This window comes from Rhinatrema bivittatum, chromosome 7 (genome assembly GCF_901001135.1).
Source record: "Rhinatrema bivittatum chromosome 7, aRhiBiv1.1, whole genome shotgun sequence".
Taxonomy (NCBI): Eukaryota; Metazoa; Chordata; class Amphibia; order Gymnophiona; family Rhinatrematidae; genus Rhinatrema; species Rhinatrema bivittatum.
The window spans coordinates 199,067,120-199,081,970 of NC_042621.1; the positions used below are offsets into that span (position 1 = coordinate 199,067,120).

Sequence of the window (14,851 nt, forward strand, 5' to 3'; positions counted from 1 at the left end):
TAACTCTCCCCCCTACATCCAAATCTAACCCAGTTACTCTTCCCCTCCCTCAGCCTGACCCATCTATTCATTCTCCTCTCGCCTTTCTTCCCCCTCCCAACCCACGAACTTTCTCTCGCCTTTCCAGTTCTACCTGCGTCCTGAGCCCATGCAAGCCAATTTGGCATTCTGCCAGATTGCACAAACTGTGCCGATGCTTCCACTACCACTGTTACCTTGTCCTTCTTCCAGTCCTTCTTTTTCTTTTGGCCTGCAAAGGTGGACACCATGACAAATTCTGTGTGACATTAAGAACTTAGGCAAAGTGTGGAATTCTATAACAATTCTGTATTGGGCAATGTTGCAGAATTCACCCAGAAATAATGAATCAAACTTGAGGCTCTCACAGGTCTTCAGTTATCCTACCTTGAATAATCTGGTGTGCCCGCAAGAGAATAGTGATATTATTGACTCTTCTGATCTTTGCAAAGGAGGTGGGACAATTAGACATCACTATTCAATTGTCACTTCCACTGCTGACACAACATGTATGCTCCTATTAGAAATGTTGTAATAAAGGTAGCATAATTGGAAACCTAACAAAATCAAAAAGTTATTGTACAACATTTCATTTTCCTGGAAAACAAGCCTTACTTTATTTTATTTTGAATGTTCTTCATTCTTCTTCTTCTTGTGTCATATTCCTTTCCACTAGCAAGTGCATTCTAGCACTTGTGAGTTGGCATCAGCAAAATTCTGCAATGTGCAAAGGCCATTCTGAAGCAATGTGCAAACCACAAGATATTGCATGGTCCACCTCTCACTACGATGGCTGGCCTCAAGTTTGGTAGAGTATTCATATTGAGGTAGATCTTTAAAAAGTACGCCGGATTTTATAAGATACGCGCGTAGCCACGCATATCTTATAAAATCCGGGGTCGGCGCGCGCAAGGCTGTGCAAAATCGGCAGCCTGCGCGCGCCGAGCCGGGCAGTCTGCCTCCGTTCTCTCCGAGGCCGCTCCGAAATTGGAGCGGCCTCGGAGGGAACTTTCCTTCCGCGTCCCCCCACCTTCCCCCCCTACCTTTGTTGGGCAAGTTACGCCTGCTTCAAGCAGGCGTAACTTGCCAACTTGCACGCGCCGCCTCGCATCCCCCAGCACAGGCCGCAGTGCCGGGGGACTCAGGACTGCCCTCCCGGCCCGCCCCGAACTGTCGCCACGCCCCCGGACCTGCCTCAGACCGCCCCCTCTCGCCCCTTTTACGAAGCCCCGGGACTTACACTCGTCCCGGGGCTTTGCACGCAGGGCTTTTAAAATCTATCCCATTCTGCTGTGTCAACTCTTTACTTGCCGACTTGAGTATAGTGGCAATTTAGTAGGGATATACATTTGTTTCATTCGTTTCCCATTACATGTCAATTAGATGTGCATTCGTTTCATATTACATGCTTGTATAGGAAACGGATGAAACGAATGCACATCCCTACAATTTAGTGCCTTCCAAATGTTCCATTCCTCCTCTACTGATGCAGGAAGCCGCTCAGTTGCTTTGATACCCATGCTAATCCTAGCTGTAGGATCTCCAAGTAGTGCCTCAGGATCTCCTCACAAAGTTTAATATTTAAAAGTATGATGTCCAATTTTGTGGGGTTTTTTTTCCTCAGGATTGTCTTGGGAAAGGTGGTGGTGGGGACCATCATGATTATTGTGTTTAATTATTAAAATCTCATAAGAGGTGTGCAAGGCTGAAAGTTCCCCTAATACTAGCGCTGCCTCTTCTACCAATGTCATCCAATATGAAAGCAAACAAGGACCATTAGGCTATCTCAGAGGAACTCCAAAGACTTCAGGCAATCCCTGGCCTCCCCTTCACCTCCTCACCACTAGGGATCATCTCTGCTTATTCCATGTTGTGGTGTTAATTAATTCTTCACTGATAAATGTATAAAGAAAATGTATAAAGAAAATGAAACCCAAGATAGATTCTTTTGTGTGGTATTCACCTCAATTTGACCAAAAAGCAAGAAAACAAAATGTGTTCTTTTAAAATCTACTTTTCTATCATAGCTTTTCATGTATTGTACACATAAAAGTCATGGTTCACAAAAATGTGTCAGTTTTCATATAAGCCTATTTTATTTTGCTAGGATATGGAACAGGTGTTTTAAAGTTTCTATAAAGATTTGTGATCATAGTAGATATTATAATAAGGCAACAATAACCCGACTTTCTTTTTCATTCAAATTTTGTGGAATCATTGAGACAGAACAGTAGATAGCTATTTTGGTATAGAATGTGCAGCAAAGTTCAGAACATGCAATTACTCAGAGCACTTTGTTCTTTTTCAGTTTGTCGATTCTGACAGTGTAGGCCTCTTCCTGCACACGCAGCTTCTCATTTATATCAGTCTGCAGAGACAATCATAGAAACAGTTATGATGGAGCTATCTTGTGTAGTACATTGTCTTTGTGGTTTTGACATATTTGTAATACCATAAGACAGACATTATCCTTTGCACACCTTCCTGTTCTGCAGACATTACAGTGCAGTAGCCTGCATTTATGTGATAACACTTTATCATACTATTACGTACAATACCAATGTATGATATCTCCTATGAACAGGAAGTGGTAATTGGAATGTCATTTTTCATGCAAGCTTGTGGTGGAAGATAGTGTAATTTATCTCTATTTTAAGAAAGATTTTACCAATAAACATAAATCAGAATAATTACTCTGGGAATTCTTGTTAGTACTTTCCTTTGTTTATTTATACTTCAAACCTAACAGTGAGATGACAATGGATTTAATTCACCCTAATTACTTTTGGCTTTTAGAGGGCAAATAGCAACAGATATTCAAGGTTTGCTGAAAAGCAACTGTTGTTAAAGAGGCTGATGATGAAAAAAACATTATTGTAACTTGAAAAAAGAAATTGTAGCACAGTGTGAGGGGTCCATCACAAACACCCTCCTTTCTGCTCATGAAAGTGCTTGCCAGAACTGACTCACGCAAAAGCAGAGCATTATTGATACCATTCCAAACCTGAATATATTTACTCCGGCCTCAGGTCCCAACATAATATTGTGTGCTAGACTGTGCACACTTTTGTTTATAGAACTATATTCTCGATGTAACAAGGTAGTGTAGGCATAAAAAATATGCACAAAACCCTGAGAAAAATATGCAGTAAAGTATTGTGTATGCCTATTAATCCACTTGACTGGATGGAAATAAAGGTTAACAGATTAAAAAACCCCAAAAATTTACAAATGATACATTTTTATTGGACTAACAAAACATTTCTTGATTAGCTTTCGAGAGCTAATATGCTGTTCCTCAGGTCAGAATAGAATGAGAAAAGATGACATCACCAGAAATATAAGTGAATCAGAAAAGGCAATCCAATGATCCAGTGAAGAGGTAGAGAGGTGAGAGAAGTTTGATGGATGATCAGGTGACAGACAGTGCACACTGATTTATTTATTATATAGATTTATTACTATACTGTATCTCTCCCATGGGATTTTTGCAGCATAAGTGCAGAACTCTGCATTTGTTATCATTAAATCTTAGATGCTAAACCCTAGACCAGAGGTAGGCAATGTCAATCCTAGAATGCCACAACCAGGTCTGGTTTTCAGGCTATCCACCATGAATATGCATGTGGTATATTTGCATGCACTGCCTCCACTGTAAGCAAACACATCTCATACATATTCATTGTGGATGTCCTGAAAACTAGACCTGTTTGTGTTACTCCAGGCTCTTCGTATGGACTCTCCTGTGGAACAAACGCTGCATGCCTCAGATGTACTCTTCCTGATGCCGAGTTTGTGGTCAGGAGGCAGAGCTTAGATGGATGTGTCTCCCAATAGCAGCAGCCAGTGTCCAGGCTCTTCACATGGGTTCCTCCCCAGGCTGGCCTTTTTAGCAATGGCAAAATCACAGCTTTTTTCAGGTCTGTAGATAGCAGTCCGTTAGAGAGATGCCTAGATTTTGAGGTCCTCGTTTGCTAGCTTCACTAGCTTGGATGGGCAAGGGTGCAGGTTGTCACGTAGGTTGGACAAAGTTTTCTGGAGATCTTTTTCATTGATTGGAGTGAATGAGTTCCATCCCTCTAGTATACTTTGGTAGAGTTTGTCTCTGTGTGGGAGATGTCTTCAGAGTGCAAACGGAAGTCCTTGATCTTGTTCTCAAAGGAGGCAATATTGTTTGATGATAGTAGATTGAGAGGTATGATTTTGCTGGGCTGAGTGATTTTTCAGGCCATCTACTATTTCAAGTATGTCCTACTTGAGGAGTGTTTTGCACCATTTCACTTCATTTCTTTCCTCCATGCAAATTCCATGTTAATCAAAGCATTAGCTTTATTCCCCAATAAAGAGAGGTGCAAAGACTTTACTCATGATTTCTTAACATTGTAAATTTAATTCTGACTCCTGCTTAGAGCTGGAGTAAAGTTTCTGGGGCTAGTGTTAACCTATGGAGTTTGTGGTATCAGAGTCCTTTATTTGGCATTTATGCGCATAAACTTGAAATGTCCACAAGAACTCAAAAAGCTGTTCAAAAAATGTTTTATTAATTTATGGAAACTAACATCTTAATGGCTCATGTTCATGGACCCCTGACACGGACCGTGTTTCGATTAACTGCATCGGGAGGGACCAGATCTCAGTATAATTAGTGCAGGGGCTTATTGGTGAGGTCAGAGCGGCTGTCAATAAGCTGTACTCTGACCTCACCAATAAGCCCCTGCACTAACTATACTGAGATCTGGTCCCTCCCAATGAAGTTAATCAAAAACATGGTCCGTATCAGGGATCCGTGAACATAATCCATTTACATGTTAGTTTCCATAAATTAATGGTGCCTTGAGGTGTCCATAACAATGTTGTTGGCTCCTTTTGCCTCTCTTAAGGTGCCTTGGGGTTTTCATGCTATTATTGATACCACTTTGCTTTGCTCACGGTCAGGAACAGACTGACAGTGATCTGTGCCTTCAGGCAATAAGGATCAATGGCCCCTAACCACCCATTCGAGACTAGCAGAGAGTGCTGTGGGCCCTTGGGCACTGCCCAATTTCATAAATGGTCCTTCCACCCCTGCTCACGGTGCCTTGGGTTGTTCATGACACTCTTCTGTTTTGCCCCTCTCCTTAAATTTGGATAGTAAACCCAAATGATAGAGTCCAAAATAGGATGCATTGCATCCTCCATTGCCTTTAACAGAAACAAATGAAATAATATAACAAATGAAACAAATGAACTTGGAAATGAAACAAGCAAAATGAATAAAAAAAGGGGAACTGACTCAAAATAGTGAACCAAAAATGTTTTCTGTGCACATCCCTATCACTTTGGGTAGCTTTTTGGAACTAATAAAGTGGGATAAAAGAGCAAAGTAAAAATAGAAAATATGTGGATGCTTTTAGCATGCATACTTTACACTAGCTAATTTTCACAAACTACGCAGATAGTTTCTCTGTGAAAATTAGCTGCAAGTACTTGCAGGCAAATGTCTGTGTACTCTGCAGCTATGCAGGCTGTTATAAAATTGTCTCCTACTACTGCCACTGTAAAATATTTTACTTATGGCGGACAGTAGAACCTAATAGGGAATATCCTCAGAGCTTTAATTCTCACACTGCAAAATGAATTTCAGAAAAAGAGGAAGGATCTCCCCTACATTTCTCTGCTGGTGCTACGGTAACATACTAGCATAGGAAATGATGGCAGATAAAGACCAAAATGGCAATTAATGGCTACCAGAGTAAAGGAGCTATTGTTTCTGTCTTAGACAATGATCAAAACAACATGGTCCTTGTGACCCATTTGCACTGGTTGTTATTGAGTTAAAGGACTTTATTCATTTCATACCAGGTCACGTAGCTGATAGCAATGAATGACTGATTTCATTCAATTAAGGACAGGCTATATAAAAACAAGCCAGGAAATATGATTTCATAATATTTACTCTTAGCCTTACCAGGTTGGATATTTCTTTGATGTACACCTTGTGTTTTGGAGTGACCCTGCTCATTCATCAAATTCTGAGGAGATGCATTGTCAAACCTCCTATAGAACAGCATTTCAACTTGGATTCCTGGAGCGGAGTTGAAATTATAACTTCTGAGCTGGGCAATGAAGGATGCAAGCATGCTCAGAACGGGTCTTCCATCCCTACATGCATGATGCTTTGGGAGGGTGGGCATTCAAATCAGAAAAAATAATGAAACTTCTGAATATTGAAATAAAGTTGGTAATATACTGTAAAATTCAGAGTTAGGACAGACATAAAATGCTGTGTAAAGGGGGTTTGTACAGTATCTCCAAGATAGATATCGGCTCTAAGCTATGTATTTTTAAACATACAATCTGATTATTATTTATTCACTAAACCTGATGATTATCTTTCTGTTAGAATTTTTTTCAAGTTCTAAACTTGGAAGACTCAAGCCTCATGTTATTTGACAGATGCCAACCTCATACACAACAAACCCAAGTGCTAGGTTTGAAAGAAATAAATTAGAGTTAATGAAAGTGATTTTCCTCAGCATTTTGCTTCACAAAAAACAATATAACGGATGGATAACCCTACAGCGATTTCCACAGCCTCTGAAAGATGGATCACCAGGACCTTATTTGTATGGAATATTGTAACAAACAAAAATGTTAATACTTTTAAAAACCCATGTCAGTGTTCTGGCTTTTTCTTACAAATTCCTGAGGTTAACAATGTAATATAGCCATATATTTTGAACTTAATATAATTAAACTGCATTGTATCCATTAACAGAATAGCAAGTTCTTTGGTCTTACTGCCATTTCTCAATAATGCTTTGTGTAAAACGTGTTTTACCACAATACACTTAATACCCCTTATTAAATCTAGGACTTTGGCTTATTATATTGGCACTAGATCACTGAGTGTTAATGCAAAAAGTGCAATAACATCAGATGATTAAACAAATAACAATGTAGGCTCATGGGAAGCAAGTCTCTGCTTATTCCAATCCAGTTATTTGTGTATGTTTCACAATCCTCTGTATTTAGCTATCACTTAAATCTTACCCCCAAGATGCAATTTACAAACACATTTTTTCTACCTCGTGCTTGCACTTCAAATTTACAATATGTCTGTATGTGATAAGTGTACTGGTTTAACTAATTTCCTCATACCTTTATGGGCTTCTCTGATAGGTAACTGCTCTGGTTTGGTTTGCTAATACACTGTCACATGTTTAAAAATGTTGAAACCTCCTCTTACTCATAAGTATTCAGTGACTCAAAAGATGCAAAACGTCTCTTACACTTGCAGAGAACATACAGATTTTACACTTGGGTAGCAGATACTGAACAACAATATAAAGCATTGTTAGATGTTGATTTTATTTTTTATTTTTTGATTTCATAAGAACTGTGAAGTCTTCCATATTGAAAAGCCTGTTTAAGTAGTTACGATATCTAGCTAATTTAGTCAGTTATCTTTAGGGAAACATTCAGCTCAGTCTAAACAGCTTTCAACTGAATATTTTATCTAAATCTAGCCATTCAAAATGTGACTAGCTAGATTTATTGGGGCCGATGCAATACAGTGTGCTCAGCCGAGCGCAATGTTAACCTGCAGTTGGAAGCGGGTAGAATAGGCGCTAATCAATCCCCTAATACAATAAGGGGATTAGCGCATATCCAATACGCGTCCAATGCGGAGGGAATCTAATAATGCTCATAACATGCAAATGCATGTGAATGAGGTTATTAGGCATTCAATCCTGATGCAAAAAAAAAAAAAAATGTGAGTCTCAGACGTACATTTAACTGTCATCTAATAACGCCTGCCTGGAGCAGGTGTTAATAGCTGTGCGTATCAAAAAAAGTACAGAAAAGCAGAAAAAACTGCTTTTCTGTACTGCCTCCTACTTAATATTGTTGTGATATTAAGTAGGATGAAAAATAAAGGAAACAAAAGTAAAAAAAAAATAGACAGTCTGACCCATCACGTAAACTGACACCGAGTTTATCGGCGTCTGTTTTCTACCGGCGGACAGCCGAGTCACGAAAACCAACGCCGGGTTTATCAGCATTGGTTTTCGTGGCTGTCTGCCGGTAAGGAAAACCGACGCCGATAAACCCGGCATCAATTTTCGTAACTGCTGTCCGCTGATAAGGAAAACCGATGCCGGGTCTATCGGCGTTGGTTTTCGTGAAGGCCGTCTGCCGGTAAGGAAAACCGACGCCACTAAATTCGGTGTCGGTTTTCCTTACCGGCGAACGATAGTCACGAAACCAACGCCAGGTTTATCGGCGTCGGTTTTCGTGGCTGTCTGCTGATAAGGAAAACTGACGCCGATAAACCCAGTGTCGGTTTTCGTGACTGGCGTAAGGCAGTCACGAAACTGATTGGGTTCGCGTTAGCAAGGAGGCGCTAGGGTCGCGCAAGTGACCCTCGTGCCGCCTTGCTAACACGACCCCCTAATTTAAATATTGCATGGCGCCTCCCTTGGGGACACGTTAAGAGAGCGGGCACTGACTGTTCAGCGCCCGCTTTCTACGCAACTTTATTGCATCGGCCCTATTGTGGCTTGGGTCCTCAACTGAACTTAGCTGGTTATTGCTGAAAATCAGGCACTAACTGGCTAAGTTCTTTTGGGAAAAAAACTCATCCAGAGATAGCAAAGTTGCTTATCTGTAACAGGTGTTTTCCTTAGATAGTGAGTGATGCCATCTGATGGTGCCAACGTGTACCGTGGTCACAGAGATCACAGAAAGACCTAGGAGAATTTATTGAACATGTGCAGGTGTTCCCATGCACCCGTCACTGTGAAAGTACCCTCAGTTTATTTATAAGTTAAACTTCAACTCTACAGGGAGAAGGGTGGGGCTGTATGGCTGATTTGTCCTGCTGTCTAGGGAGAACACCTTTTACAGGTAAACAACTTTGCTTTCTTCATGAACAAGCAGGATGAAATCAGCCACACAAGTGGGGACTCTGAAGCTGAAGGTTGCAAGGATAAAAAAAATAACATTTTTCTTTGTTAATTATAATTGGAGTTGAAACCAATGATTTGAAAAAGGCTGGTGGGAGAGTTGAAGTAAAGAACTGAATAGACCTTTAGAACTGCTTGGCACCACCATTCCATTTTGAAACTTCATCAAGGTAGTAATGTTAGTGAAGGTATGAACAGAAAATCAAATTGTTGCTGTACAGATTTCTTCTTTGAACATAAAATTTTATTACATGTTAAATCCCAACAGTTTAATAAATAGGCCACAGCTTTAACTTCAATTTAAACACATGTGGGGAGGTTGGATTTTTAAAATTGTTATATTTTGTATTTATTTTGGGATTTTCACCAATTTGAATGAACTTTTGATCAGGAAGGCAGTATCAAAGTATTTTAAATAAATAAATAAATAAACATGAGTTGTGCTAAGAAAGTTGCAACAGCGCTTTTACCTTTGTCCTGCTATAGCATAGCAGTAGGAAATTCAATCAGAATATCTGTTTTGTAACTGAGGCACCCTGCTTGTTAGGAATTGACTTCATTGACCTCCAGCTGGCAGCAGAAGTTGCATTTAAGTGCATGACATCTCCTGCTGTCGTGGGGCCGATTGCACAGCTCCTATCATGAGATCAGCTCCGCAGCAGCAGGAGATGACGTTGCATCAAAGCAACTCCTGCTGGAGTCCATGCCACAACAAATACATGATCCAGCAAGCTGCCGTGGAGCCCATCTTGCGGCAGCTGAAGAAGAGAGGAGACCCCACAACCACCAGCAGAACCCATCCCGTTGGCAGCTGAAGACAAGTCATGGCAGGCCGTTGTGGAGCCCATACCACTGCAGCTGAAAATTAAAGGAGTCATGACCCAGCAACATGACGAAAATGTGGAGAAGAGAACAGGGGGCCCTAATCCTGAGTGAGTGAAAAAGAGAGAGAGAGTGTGTGTGTGAAAGCATGTAGGCCACTAAATATGAGAGCATACCTGTGTCTGTCTCTGTGTGTGTGGAGAGAGCTACTGAATGTGAGTGCCTGAGTATATGTGTGTGAGGGAGAGAGAGCCACTGAATGGGAGAGAGTGCCTGTGTCTGGGTGTGTGTGAGGGAGAGAGTCACTGAGTGTGTGAGAGAGAGAGACATTGAGTGTGAGAGAGTGCCTGTGTCTGTGTGTGTTTGTGTGGAGAGAGCTACTGAATCTGAGAGAATGCCTGAGTATGTGTGTGTGAGGGAGAGAGAGCCACTGATTGTGAGAGTGCCTATGTTTGTGAGAACCAGTGAGTGCGAATGTGTCCTTCTTTTGTGTGAGAGAGTACTTGTGTGTGTGAGTGCCACTGAGTGTGAGAGAGTGCCTTTATACATGTGAGGGAGAGAGATACACTGAATGTGAGAGAGTGCCTGTGTGTATGTGTGTGTGAGGGAGGGAGAGCCATTAAGTGGGAGAGAGTGCCTGTGTGTGTGTGTGAAGAAAGAGCCATTGATATGACAGAGTTCCTGTGTGTGTGTAAGAGAGAATGAACATGTGTGTTAGCATGTGTATGGAGAAGAGAAAGAGGATAAAGTTTGTGTAACCTATTTCCCCCCCCCCCCCCACTTCCCCAGGACAATCTGAGTGACTGGAAATTAAAAGTTCCCAGGTATGGAGAGCAGAGGATTTTTTTTAATCCCTATTAGTTTTAATTGTTAGATGTTATTTGATATGTGTGCTGATTTAAATATTTTATTGATTTAATATTTGCTCTTTCCTGGGTAGGGAGGTTGATGTTTGAGTCCTGGGAATTAGTGTTGCTTTGATATGACAGATTTGTCTCTTGGAGTAAACTGTATTCTTGGCCGGCTATGATAACTTTTATTGGACTGTGCAAGTATTATCCCAAAATACTGTACATGAGCTATTGAGACAATATAAGACCTGTCTTTAGATGTGAATGTCTCTGACCTGACATCTATAGAAAGGGCCTAGGTAGTTTTAAAAGCTTTTGTATAATATTTTTAGGTACAGGTAATTTTTATTTTGCAGATATTTTTAGGTAGCCTGGCTTGTTCTGTTTACATAATAGGTGGCACATTTTAGGACCTGATGTAATATTTGCAGTGTTGCTGTTTTATAGATAGGGTTGTTATTGTTTGACTGTCAGCAGTTAGTGCTGTTTTGGAATGGGAAGTCTACTATATTGTAATTGCTTATTCATGGCTTTCTGAAGGCCAAGCCCACACTCAATGCATGTTACAAAACACCTAATACCATATGGGTTCCAATTGTCTTCTGTATATTGGGTAAAGGGGACAGAGGGAGAAAGACTAGTGAAGACTTGGGGGTGGGTGGTGCGGGAGGGGAGAGGGGACAGAGGGAGCGAGACTGATGAAGACTTGGGGGGGGGGGGAGTTGGAAGTGGAGAGGGGGCTGAGGGGGTGAGACTGAATCCCCTATTATAAATGTCATCGCAGGCCACTGCTGAGCAGAGATGGATTTAGAGTTTTGTCACCCCTAGGCACTGTTGCTACTGTCATCTACCTCCTTCTCCCCCCCCTAATAAGGTCTGACAAGAGGAAGCAGGAGGTCTAAGGCACAGCCTCACAGATTTGCTGTGGTAGCTCAGGGGTAGATTCTGTGGCAAAAATTTGAAAATTCTGAAACATATTGGTAAATGTTTCCATCTTTTATATTATGCTACAAAAATTAAGTAATTTTCCAACCTTGCTTATATATGTATTGGATGAGGAGAGGGATCTTAGTATCAGTGCAGATATTAGATCTCAGGGATGGGCAGAAGAGAAAGAAAGGGTGAGAGGATCAGAGATGGGGAGAGAAAAGGAGGAGGATTAGGAATGGGGTGAGGAGAAGGTGAAAGGTCTGTGGATAGGAGGGAGGAGTATGTGGAGGAAAGAGGATTGAGAATGGGGGGAGGAGGATGGAAGATAAGGAAGATCAAGGAAAGGGGGGAAAATCAGGAATCTGGGATGGGAGAAAAGAAGGGAGAGGGAAGGAGACCTTATTTGTAATACTGTGTATAATTTTGTAGATATAAACCAGTTGGAGTTGGTCCAGAGGGTGGCTACTAAAATGATCAGTGGTCTTCAATCTAAAGCATATGGAGATAGAGTTAAAGGTCTAAACATGTATAACCTAGAGCAAAGAAACATAGAAATGATGGTAGAAAAGGACCAAATGCTCCATCCAGTCTGCCCAGAAAGCTTATGGTAGTATCTGCTGTGCCGTATAGGTTATCCCATACGTATTTGTTTCCAGACCATAAAAGTCAGAGCCCTCGTTGGTAGTTTGAATCCAATTCCCCGTTACCCCCGTGCTTGTCAGTTTCCCACACTAGCTTCCCAAACCTGTTCTAGTCAGGTTTTCAAGATATCCACAATGAATATGCATGAGATAAATTTGCTCAGAAGGTCTACCCTGAGCTCCTGCTTTGTACTGTGGCTGAGCCCCTGTGTTGTAGTGGGGAGTGGTGTCAGCATAGCTGCACAGTGTACTTGCAAGACTACTAGCAAGTAGTAAAGCAACTGCCCTGACTGCTTGAACTCTAATCTTGCACTGCGTTCTTCTGAAACTGGTGGATGGCACCAGGTAGGCTGGCTTAACCACTTATTTGCCTTCATATGTGACCTACAAAAAAGTATTGTTGGTCCCACGTTGCAATAAAACTGTTACAGTTTTCTTTCAGCTGCCACCCAGTAAAATTGCTGCAGGTTCAAGTATTGCTGCTGTACTGCAGACCCCGCGGTAACGTTACTATAATGCAGGCTCACTGTCTTCCTGTGTTCTTCGATCACCGACTCCCCCATCTCTGCTGAGGAATTGAGGTGTGGGTAGCGACAAAAAAAGTTGGGAAGATGGTGGGGCCGGTCCTGCACTACTGCCACACCATTTCAGGACTGGGCACGGGCTGCGCAGTGGATCACAAGTCTGTCTTCCTCATATCTCTGGCATTTCTAGAATTAGGCAGGGCATGGTGCAAAATTTTTAAGGTGGCGCCGCAGAAGAAAGAGTCCATGCAGGCTGCAAACACTGCCATGGCCTTTTCGTCTATATCCAAATGCAGCCCAGCGTGACAACAAGTGTTCCATGACATGCTGATGGGATTTTCCACCCCTCGCCAGCAATACGAGAACCCGCGGCGTGCTGCTGAGCAGTGACATCCCAATGGTGAACTGCTGCACACAGGAAGCAGATGACTGAGGATGCTGAGTCAAACGGAAGATGAGGTAGGGCAAGGAAAAGGAAAACGAGGTGGGGGAGGAAAGGAATGACTCAGAGGGAAAGGAAAGAATGAAAGAATGAAAGAATGGGGTGAGTGGGAAGAGGGGTATATATGAGAGGGAATGGAATGTTGGTGAGAGAAGTGGGTGAGTGTCAGAGGGGTGAATAAGGGAAGGAAAGAGTACGAACAAGGGGAAAGAAGGAGAGTGGGTGAAAGGAAAGGGGGGAGTAGAGGTGAGATGGGAGTTCAAAAAGGGGATCCCGCTTCCCTCTCACTTCCTTCCCTCACATACCCCTCTTCCCACTCTCCTGATTCTCATATATTAATATAATAAAAATATTAGGGGCCTCTCAGGCCACATGAGTAATTTTAGTCTTTTATTCTGTATTTAGTGAAGGTCGGTTCTGTGCATGTGACCAAGGTGAGGTATTTTACTAGCATGTAGGAATTTGTATCAGTCATATTTGTTGTGTTTTCTCAATAGGACATGCATTGGTGGTAAACGTCTGCCTTTTCATAAGAAGGGCTATTGCATTTGGTAGTAGCGGGAGTTTGTGTTGCTCTTACTGAGATGACACCAGCATCAGAATATCTTTTGTGTATGATGAGTTGTATGGGGAATGTACTAATTCTGCTCTGCATCCATTTTTGGGGGTTGAGGGTGTTCCTGTTTATGTGGAATACATGTTTAAATTTAGCCCCATGACATAAGAACATGCCATACTGGGTCTGACGAAGAGTCCAACAAGCCCAGTATCTTGTTTCCAACAGTGGCCAAACCAAGTCAGAAGTACCTGGCAAGTACCCAAATATTAAATAAATCTCAAGCTACTATTGCTTATTCATTAATAACAGTTTATGGATTTTTCCTCTAGGAACTTATCCAAATCTTTTTTAAACCCAGTTACACTAACTGCCATAACCACATCCTCTGGCAATGAATTCCAGAGCTTAACTATGTGCTGAGTGAAAAATAATTTTCTTCGATTTGTTTTAAATGAGATATTTGCTAACTTCACGGAGTGCTCCCTAGTCCTTCTATTATCTGAGAGAGTAGATAACTGTTTTACATTAACCTGTTCAAGTCCTTTCATGATTTTGTAGACCTCTGTCATATCCCCCCTCTGTCTTCTCTTCTCCAAACTGAACAGCCCTAACTTCCTTAGCCTTTCCTCATAGGGCAGCAGTTCCATGCCACTTATCATTCTGGTCGCCCTTCTCTAAACTTTCTCCAGTGCAACTATATCTTTTTTGAGATGCGGTGACCAGAATTGCGCACAGTATTCAAGATGTGGTCTTACCATGGAGCGAAACAGAGGCATTACGACATCCATCGCTTTATTTGCCATTCCCTTCCTAATAACTCCTAACATTCTGTTTGCTTTTTTGATCGCCACAGCACACTGAACCGACGATTTCAATGTATTATCCACTATGACGCCTAAATCTCTTTCCTGGGTGGTAACTCTTAAGATAGAACCTAACACTGTGTAACTACAGCAAGGGTTATTTTTCCCTATATACATCACTTTGCACTTGTCCATGTTAAATTTCATCTGCCATTTAGAAGCCCAATCTTCCAGTCTCACAAGGTCCTCCTGCAATTCATCACAATCCGCTTGAGATTTAACTACTCTGCACAATTTTGTGTCATCCGCAAAT

General features: G+C 41.7%; 1 protein-coding gene across 1 annotated transcript in view; it reads right to left on the reverse strand.

The window, feature by feature from the left end:
• Positions 1-1,501: 1,501 nt before the first annotated feature.
• CABCOCO1 (ciliary associated calcium binding coiled-coil 1) overlaps positions 1,502-14,851 on the reverse strand; it is a 283,371-nt gene continuing 270,021 nt past the window's right edge. Inside the window, exon 9 of the mRNA XM_029609746.1 lies at positions 1,502-2,386. Coding sequence (XP_029465606.1) covers positions 2,303-2,386 — 84 coding nt within the window. The 3' untranslated portion in view covers positions 1,502-2,302. The remainder of the gene's footprint in view (positions 2,387-14,851) is intronic.